Source organism: Gouania willdenowi, chromosome 1, assembly GCF_900634775.1.
Source record: "Gouania willdenowi chromosome 1, fGouWil2.1, whole genome shotgun sequence".
NCBI classification, from domain to species: Eukaryota; Metazoa; Chordata; class Actinopteri; order Blenniiformes; family Gobiesocidae; genus Gouania; species Gouania willdenowi.
The window spans coordinates 8,642,577-8,653,246 of NC_041044.1; the positions used below are offsets into that span (position 1 = coordinate 8,642,577).

Genomic DNA, 10,670 nt, shown 5'->3' on the forward strand with positions numbered 1-10,670 from the left:
GATGTGTAGTAGATCGTAGTATTTTTGTTTTGTTTTTTTTGTCTGACCCCCTGTTGAGATACCAGCCCTACCCTCGATGCTACATCTTATGACATTTTAATATTGTGGTATCTTGTTGAAAAATATATCGTTCTACCTTAGAAATATATTACTTTCTTTAGGACCGGTATTAATGTTCTTTTTTTTTTTTATACTTTATTTTTTATTTCCTTTTTTACATACAAAAGTAAAAGACACAAAAAAAAGCAAAAACAAACAAAAACAGATAAAGAACATGTTGCATTGCCGTGTCTCTACAGTTTGATCTGATGTTGGTGTCAGTGTGATAGTCTTTATCCTGTCGATGTGTGTACAGTCCATTTCTCCCATTTTTCCAGACATTTTTCTTCTTGGGTTCTTAACTTATGGGTCAAAAGCTCCATGACGTGTATCTCTTTCACCATTTTGAGCCAGTCATCTTGTGTTGGTGGGTCTGGTTTATACCATTTTCTCGTAATTGCTTTTTTACAAGCTACTAACAAAATTTTAAACAAATATCTGTCCTCTTTTAACACATTTCCTGTCATTCTGCCAAAGTACAGTAATAAACATGAGTTGGGTATGTCATAGTTCAGAATTCTGACAATAAACAAATGAACATCCTTCCAAAATTTTACAATTTTGGGGCAAAGCCAAAAGACATGAGAATGGTCTACGTTTGTTGCCCCGCACTTTCTCCAACATGGTTGTGGTACTGACAGGTATTTGTGTTGAATTTTAGGTGTGATAAAAAATCTAATTATATTCTTCCAACAAAATAGCCTCCATGCACGTGATGATGTGCTTGACTGTTGTGTTCTCCAAATGTCTAGCCATTCATCTTCAGAGATATTCACCCCCAGCTCTCCCTCCCATTTACGTTTGACATATGAAGTTGTATTCCCTCTTGTCTCCAATAGATTTTGATACAATGTAGATATTATTCTATATTTCTTTGTATTGTATATTCCAATTATGGTTCTGATTATTCCATTATTATCCAAATTTATATTATGCTTTATTTCTTTGTCAAAGTAGTCCCTTATTTGTAGATACCTATAGTGATCCTGATTGTTTAAATTATATTTTTCTTTAATCTCCTGAAAACTCATAAAATTCCCATTTTTAATTAGCATACACATGGCTGTTATTCCACTTGAAATCCATTGCTTAAATGTCTGGTCATGAGAACTGGGGGTGAAACGCCTATCATAGGCTATCCATTGGATTAATCTCAGCTCTTTCTCCAATCTATATTTTTTAACTAACTTAAACCACATTTTTAAAGTGAATTGGGTGATAGTGTCCACATGTTTAATCATACTTAGTGCTTCTTCCCGGTCTCCAATAAGGCCCCCGATTTCTCTTCCTTGTACAAATTTCTCTAAATTTTTCCATTTTGCTACATAATTTTCATCACACCAACAAATTACAGGTCTAATTTGTGCTGCATAAAAATATTCTTTGAGGTTTGGCAGCGACATTCCTCCCTTATCTTTCCCTATCTGTAGCGTTTTGAATTTTATTCTTGGTCTGTGACCATTCCATATATACCTTGAAATTGTTTTGTCCCATAGTCTGAATTGTTTCTCAGGTATCTCCATAGGTAGCGACTGAAATAGGTAGAGGAAACGAGGCAGAATATTCATTTTTATGGTCTCTATTCGTGAACCAATGTCTAACGGAAGAACAGCCCACCTATCTATATCATTTCTAATTTGTTTATCCACTTCGTTATAGTTTGCTTCGTACATTTTGTCGATTCTTCGTGTTAGAGTGACACCGAGATATTCCATTTTTGTTGCATTCCAATCCAAATTGTATTTTAATTGTATGTGTTCAGAGGGGTGATAATTGAATGCTAAAATTTGCGTTTTAGTTAGATTTAACTTATATCCTGAGCAGAAGCCAAATGTTTCAAGCTGGTTGATTAATATGGGAATACACGTGTCTGGTTCCTCCAAAAAACAGATCACGTCGTCAGCAAAGAGTCCAATAGTATGTACTTCTCGTCCAATCTTTATCCCTTTAAGACCTGTATTCTGTCTGATTGCTTGAGCTAATGGCTCTATGAAGATTGCAAACAAGGTGCCTGGTGGACCGTTCTAAAGTTATGCACTCAGTCAGGCTGCCGTTTATTCTTATCCTTGCAGTCGGTCTTTGGTAAAGTGCTTGAATACATTTAACAGCTTTGTCATTGAGTCCAAATTGTTTAAGAGTCAAGTAAAGAAAATTCCAATTAACGCAATCAAATGCCTTTTCCGCATCCAGGCTTACTAAGGCTGCATTGATATTTTGATTCTGGATATGATCAATAATGTGCAAAGTTCTCCTAATGTTGTCATGGGTTTGGCGTCCTTTAATAAAGCCTGTCTGGTCTTCCTCAATTATGTCGCTAATAAAATGGTCATATCTTTTTGAAATTATAGAAGTATACAATTTATAGTCAACGTTGAGTAGTGATATAGGTCTGTAATCTGAACAAGTCTCGCTGTAATTTTTCTTAGGGATCATTGTTATTATTGCTTCCTTCCAGGATGGTGGAATTTCACCATATTCAAGTGTATAATTAAATGATAATTCAAGTAGTGGGATAAGTTGTTCACTAAATGTTCGGTACCACTCAGATGGTAGGCCATCACTGCCGGGAGATTTACCTAATTTTAGTTTATTTACTGCCTTTTGAATTTCTTCTCTTGTAATGGGTGATGTCAAGAGGTCATTCTGATTTTTCCCAATTGCTGGTAAGTCGAGTTTCTCAAGAAAAGCTTTCATTTGGTCTGTATCAGCAGATGGGGGCTGGCTATACAAGTCTCTATAATAGTTCATAAATGTAGTTTCAATGTCCTTGGGTTCATTGATAATCTGATTTGTGTTTATATCTCTTATCTTATGAATTGTCCTGTCTGCTTGTTGTTTTTTTAGTCTTTTTGCCAATAGTTTGGTTGCCCTCGGCCCCACTTCATAGTAAGATTGTTTCAGAAATCGTGTCTTCTTTTCAATTTCTGTAACGGTATTAATGTTCTTTAAAGCTGACTAGAGTGAAATGCAATAATAATTGGAGAAAGGGCTTTAGTGTTCTTCTTTCACTATGATAGCTGAACAGTTCACCTTGTCTATAAATGTATTTTTCCTTAATTTGATCTTAGAAATGAAGTTCATGTTAAATCAGGTAATTGACTTATTATGGTTAATCAGCATTGAACTCATGTTCACCTCACAGGGTATTGATACAAAGTGTTAGCAGGCATTTCTTCACGTGTGTGAAAACCTCAGTTGACGAACATATTTGCAAATAAGCTGAGATATCACGCACAGCACGTTGCCATATTTCCAAGAGTGCAGTTTGTCAAGTGTCACAGAGACTCCACCTGTTCTGAAATATGCCAAACATGCCTCATTTTTCTTTAGTGACAGTCCAATCAAACCTTATAATGGATTTGTTTCATGAAAATAACCAGCTCACTAGCTTTTTAAAGTTTGAGTCCTCTTTTTTTTCTGATCCACCAATAACAATTTTTTTGACATAAGTTCAACTTGTCTGAACTGATGTATTTAACATTGTCATTTTTCTCTTTGAGAACACGATTATAGAATATATATATATTACAGCTAACAGTATTTGAAAGCAAATGATGTAACATGTTCACTTGGTGGAAGTATGTCATGGTTACCATGGCAACTACTTGTACAGGTTAATCAGATTTTGATCACTTTTCAAAACAGTCCACACAATGTTAAAGATGTTGTGTGATTGTTAGTCAATCTGGACTGAAGTGTAATGAAGACATGGGGAAAGAAGGACACTATTGTCTTTTTCATGTTCATTTGTCACATCTTAAATATGGGAAGAAAAAAAATGTAACATTTCTTTAAACTGGACCTTTCACTAATAATGAAGATTTCCTATATACAAGTTCTTACAAATTTTTAGTTTTAAAAAGGCGTTCACTATGATGAAGCGGCTCTTTGTCATCTGTCCTCGTGAAATGACACACATAGTCGCACCGGCCAGTGTTTTCAAGGTGTTGGGAATTTTCATTTTGAATCACAGAAAACACCATGATGACTAGTTCTTTCCTCATTTCACCTTTAGCTTCCTATTTCTAAGAAAATCCTTCAACCGTCCGACGTCTAAAGTTGTCAGCGTACTGGGAATCGAACCGTTTCCCTGTGTTTCAATTCCTTTGAATCGTTTGCCAATTTTGTTAACAATTCCCAATTCAATTCCACTGTGTGCGAATAACGTCACCCAGCTTACGCAAGTTACGCAACATGCATGGCAACATCATTCACCAGTGTAGCCAGCAGGAAACATGGCGCCCAAGTGGAACAAACAAAATTTTTTCTCATTTCACGAGAAAGGATGACAATAGGGCAACTTGCAACACTAGCAAAGTGGATATTTCATCAAAGAAAGGAAACACTGCCAGTAAGCAGAAACATTTGCCCACAACATAGCTAATACTGCAGCAGAAAACTAACTGATTAGCTAACTAGCTAACTAACTAGATAGCTAGCTTGCTTGCTAACTAACTAACTAACTACCTAGCTAACTAGCTAACTACAGTAACGAACTATCTAGCTAGCTAGCCAACTAACTAACTAACTATAGCTAACACTGCTTATCATGTTAGCACCATTTGGATCATTGTAAAACCTGCTATTACTGACTGTTAACGTTAAATAAATGCATTTTTATATATTTCATGTAGTCTGATTGGCTCAGAGGCTGCAGTACTCGCTCCAGTTCACGTCGTCTGTCTCTAACTTCTCCTTTCACTGAGGCAGAGAAAAGTGAACTGACAGGCCAGGATAGACAAATGTCACCAAGCAGTGAGTCACTAACTAAGTTTGTGAGCTAAACTGTTTGCTCTCTTTTTTTGAAAATGAGAATCGATAAGAGAATCGATAAAGAACCGAATTGTTAAAAGCAGAATCAAAAATGGAATTGGAATCTTAAAACCATATCCATTTCCATCCCTATTACTGTCGTTCTCAGTTTTCAGGAAACAGCAGCAAACAGACTAAAAATGATTAGATCGGTATAAGTTACTTCCTACGTACAAACGCGCTCTCAGAACAAGTCTAGTAAGAAGCCCTTCAAGCCTGTGTTTATCACAAATGACCCTGTGACCTCTGACGTCACCAGCCCCAGTGTGCAACTCTCTTTCAAAGCACTGAACATTATGTTATTCTACAGAATATGCTCAGCGTCCTCACTCACCCCCTGACTGTTTTCCTCTAATGCAGACACACATAAGTGGACGTACAAGGCCTTTACTACAGTCTTCCAATAATCATTAACTTTGTTTTAAAAAAAAAAGTAAAAACAAATTGTGAACAGAAATTACTATTTAAAAAAAACATACGTATATTATCCATCCATCCATTTTCTGACCCGCTTGTTGCTTTAACATATGTTTTATTTACTACTATTTATTTTTTTAGTAACAGAGTACTACAATATTTAGTTATAAAATCCAAACACCCCAGTTAGTGTCACTGTTGCACGTAATTTGTAATCACAGTATAATGCACCAGGGTTTTTTTTGTTTTTTTTTCCGTGATCCAGTTGTATTGAAAATTGCTAAGTATATGCATTCACTTTTCTTTTGCTGTGTGATTTCCTTTCCTAGACGGCGTCCTGGACCTCTCCACCAAGAAGAACCACAATGCCGGTAGCCCTCAAACCCCACCCAGTTTTAACCCTGCACCTGGGGTCAAAGGGTAAGACAACAAGATTAGTTAAACAGGCCTCTATTAGTGTAGCAGCTCAGTGATGTTATAGCAGAGTCAAAGTTCCCTTAAAGTTACCATGTCATGCAACTTGATGATTGTTCTAAGAACCCCAAAAACATAGTATTTGAGGTTTATTTTTTCCAAACTCGCCTGTTTTCCAGAGTTTTAGCCTCTGAAAAGTCACTTTATGAGCAACTCTACACAGGCTGATTTGCGTCCTACTTATGCATATTCATGAGTGGGCGTGTCTATAGACGGGACACTGACTTCCTCCTCCCCACATGGTGATGTAGGCCCAGAGGACGAACCGTCCTCCTCCCACCCACTCCGTTGCCGAGCTCATGCTGCTTTATAAACACCAGAAAGAGCGTGGGGGCGGGGCATTCGCCGGTACATACAGAGACTGTAGAAAATACATACATAGCACTGCGCGAAGGACGGTGACATGCTCACCTTCGTGGGCGTGTCTGTTTACATGTCAATCCCGCAGAGAGCTTCCTGGAGGCGCGGCTTCTCCAGCTCAGTGCTGCGTCAAATTTGTCATCAAAGTGGGAACTCGTCATCAAATTAGTGTTTGAGCTCACCCTGCAGTAAGTAAGGTGCAAATCACCCTCTAACTAACGCTTGAGGGAATCAATGAAAGAAAGATTTTGGGCATGTGCATGAAGCCCTAATAGCACTTTTATGATGTTTAAAGCACAGAAAAGTTGATTTAGCTTAACATGGGCCCTTAAATAGTGAAGTAGAAATAATAAAAATGAAGGAAAACCTTTTGAAAACAAAAGGTTTTCAGTCAAAACAATTTTGTTTTTAAGGTTTTACTTGTACTGACTTTCTTGCATGGAAAGAGAACAGAGCAAATTCACTGTTAGTTACATTCTGATGAAAAGCTCCAGGTGGGAATATAAAAATGAATAAGAATAGATAACCATAGAGCCTTTGAAAAGATAGCAGACATGGAGCTAAACTATCAGAATGGGACACATTATCCATTTACTATAGATCACCCCTATATACAATTATAGCAGAGCACTGGCAATGAAGACCTTTGAATTGAAAATAGGGCATGGACAGTTTGCAACATTACTAGATTTTTTTCCATTACGATCGTTTTAAGAAAATCTTCTAATGCCAGCTGGAACATCCACCAGCTTTCAACAAGGCTTGAAATCTTCTGACTATAATGGGAGAAAGTAGGCTGAAAAATTGTGTTCATTCCAAAATATAAATGTATGAACAAAAGAGAAACAGAAGCCATGCAACGGCTGGAGAGCTTCATCATACATTATACATGTTGGCACTAATATTCATGTACAAACTGTATGGTTTTTGGATATCTGTGGAAAAAAGACAAAATCAGACATTTGACAACAGTTTTACTCATTTGGACATCTGTTATCAAATGTTTAACTTTAAAACTTTAAAGCTGAATCACAACTCAGTCCATGAAAAATGACTACTGTATAAATTTGACCTAAAGCGATGAACATGTATACCAAAGAACTCCACCCAAAGTTTCTTTGTATTTGTAGGGTGAACATTTTAAACTGCTCATGGACATCCCGCTAGCAACTCCTGCCAACGCCACCCACATTTTATATCTCACTTATTGATTTCACTATGATAATCAATAACCAAGCCATCATTCACCCCCTGGCAAGGTTGAACAAGTATTTATAACATCACTCAACCATCATCCCACCTACAGTAACTTGGGACTTCTTTATCAATGCTTGGGTGGGTTCTTCTTTATCATTGCTGTTATTGACAATCTTTTGGAGTGCAAAAGTTATGTATTGATGACAACACACAGCCTTAAAGTCATGCTTCAAACCACGGTCATTGTACTGGTGTTCTGAATTAGAGTTAGGTAAACAATCAGCGCCAATTGAAGCTGAAATTTCCAGTATCTTTGATCTGTGGGTTGAATATGTATTTAGAAATGTTGGATTCAGAGACTTAGTTGAACAGAGAAATCTTACACACACCTGTCAAAAGGCTTATCTTTGATCGGTTCATGAATACACATTAGTTTGCTGGCAATCAAAAACCCATGCTTCTTACATTACAAAAAGTTTTTTTTTTTATGGAGGCAGTACAACATTTTCAAACAGTGACCAATAATTTTGACGAATACAGAGTTTTGTGTGGGACCTAGAATTTACACCTCAGCCCCAAAAATGATTTATAGAGTAATGGAACTTTGAAGTTTTGGCTGATGTGCGTCTAGGCTGGAAATGACACTGGTAGGGGTGTGGCAGACCACTAGGGGTTTTCTTATCACCAGATTGGCCCGAATATGTGTCACTTTTAGATTGGTGTCGAGCGGAGGTTGCTGCTATATAAGGTCTTCAATTACTTCCTTGTTTTGGTTGTTGTGCATGGATGGAAGTCTGCCAATAAATCTACCGGCTCGAAATAAACTACTCTTGCCTCATGTCTCGACTTTCACATTGGGGACCCTGATGTGACCTGAACATGCAACTTTCTGATCTGCCTTTGCCACCGACGTGAGTCCTTGTCCCCGCCTCCAGTGACGCCGTTATGGGCGTCCTGCTTGGTTTCCTCGGTGGGCCTGATGGTGTTTGTTGCTATTTCCCTTGTGTGTTTTTGGTGATGGGTTGTTGTTCCTTATGCCAATTCTGCTGCTTCAAGGAGGGCTAGTGTGGCGCACCACTTGGGATTTTCTCATAACCAGATTGGCCAGGATATGTGTCACTGTTGGATTGGTGTATAGTGGGGGTTGTTACCATATAAGGTAAACTGTTACATCCTTGTTATGGTTGTTGTGCATGGACGGAAGTGGACGACTGGAAAACCACTACTCTTCTCTCTTGTCTCGACTTACACAGCATCTCCTAAAGCAGTTAAAACACACCAAGATTGGATCCACACAGAGACAATATGAAAACACTTTCCCCTGAAATGGGTAATTATGTGTGCGTCTAAACGAAAAGGTGGAAAACGCTGTAGTAAACATACCAAACCTTTATGTGGTGTTGTAACGCTGCTACAGAAATACACTGAAACAGGGAAGAAGACACAGAAAGAAAGGCAGTATCTATTTGCAACCATGTCTGGATTAGGAGTGGAGGTTTTTTCATGTTTTTCTTTATATTGAGAACCACCAGAAGATTTTTAAGGCTGTGCTGCAGTTCCTGCATGACACTGGAACATACGGAAGATCTAGTTGTTACAATAAAGATCAATGGAGGGCAGTAATAGGCCTTGTGGCATCCACTCTGCCGTAAATACAGAGGAAGAAGAAGACACCCAAGGATGCTGATAAACCTCGTGTTACGAAAAAACGTGACATACAAAAAAAAAAGAGGAAAGAGATGGAGACAAAGACATGACGGAGATTTTCTTGTGGAACGACAACAAGGTAGAGCTGCTGCTGCTGCTGCTTTGTTGCCATTGTTACTGTTGTTGTTGTGAGGGGTCGCGCATGTGGGTTAGGAGAGAGGTGGGGCTATGGGATCATCGTTTGCAGAGTATGCGTTTACACCATCCGCACGGCACCCCAGCGGTTGGCGTTCTCACACTTTCCCACTCTGGAACCCGTTTTCAGAAGTTATCGTATTCCGCTTCCAAATTGATCTAAAACTTGACCGTTTAGACCTGTGGTTCCCAAGCTTTTTGTGTTCAAGTCACACCGAAGGATAAGTTAAAATCTGAAGGTATGCAAAATAGTCTTTAAAACACGTGTTATCACTCATATAATGTACAATATCTGTAAATGTGCATTATTAATGCCAAATAAAATGTGACAAAGATAACTATATTACTCATTAAATATTTATTAACAAAATATATTATTTGTTTGCCTCTGTATTATGAAACGAGTGCATACAAAGTAGTAAATTAAAAAAGAATTGTTTTTGTGTAGTTGTATTTTGCAGTTAATGTATGGTTGTCACAAAATCCCACGGCACACCCGGGCTTGCTTCACGGCACACCAGTGTGCCGCGGCACACCGTTTGGGAACCACTGGTTTATAGACTACAACCCGTCTCTGTGTGGATGGGGCCCAAGTCACACTCTATGCTATACTAACTACCTACCTACTCAAAACTCCCTACTCCTCTCTATTCAGATTTCTGTCAACCCATCCTAAGATATATACTTAATAATTTCAATATATAGGACAAGAATATGACTGCTGCTGCTAAGCATTTAGAGGAAAATGTGTACTTAACTCTAAATAGATTTTTACTTGATATTTTTTGATAGATATTGTTCTTTCATTATACATTTTCTTTTGCATAACCCATTTTTCCATTTGACATCTAGATTTAAAAAAAAATATGGCATACATTATATTGCAGACAAAGGTAACTGGAGGCCTGGAGGCCACATGGGGCCCTCAATCTAATTCTATGCGGCCCCCAAAGTAGACGTACAAAATTACAGAAAAATACACAAAACAAAAGCAAGAACACGTTAAAAAACACAAAGAATTACAACATTGCTGCAAAATACAGTAAAAGATGAGATAAAAAAGAAAATACTCCACAAACACACAAAATTACTCCAAAAATGAACAAAATGACAACAGTAATACGCAAAATTACTCAGAAAAATATACAAAATTACAAAAAAAAAACATAAAAAGACAAGGCAATAAAACCCAAAATATGACTCCGCAAACCCTTAGTACTAACAAACAAGCAAAACTACATCAGAAATACACACAATACCTCCAAAAAATGCAAAATGATAACACAAATACACAAAAAAAAAACATATATTTTACAGGAAAAATACACAAATGGACAATAGAAATGCACAAAATGCTTCACAACGAGCAAGACAACAAATAACATACACAGAATGACGGAAAAACACACAAAATTACTATAAAAACTCTTTGTTATATATTAATATGCTGACATTAATGTTGATAAAGT

At 37.4% G+C, this 10,670-nt stretch overlaps 1 protein-coding gene across 1 annotated transcript in view; it reads left to right on the top strand.

The window, feature by feature from the left end:
- lcor (ligand dependent nuclear receptor corepressor) overlaps positions 1 to 10,670 on the top strand; it is a 116,231-nt gene that overhangs the window by 93,961 nt on the left and 11,600 nt on the right. The window contains exon 6 of the mRNA XM_028447823.1: positions 5,658 to 5,748. Within this exon, the coding sequence (XP_028303624.1) occupies positions 5,658 to 5,748 (91 nt within the window). The remainder of the gene's footprint in view (positions 1 to 5,657; positions 5,749 to 10,670) is intronic.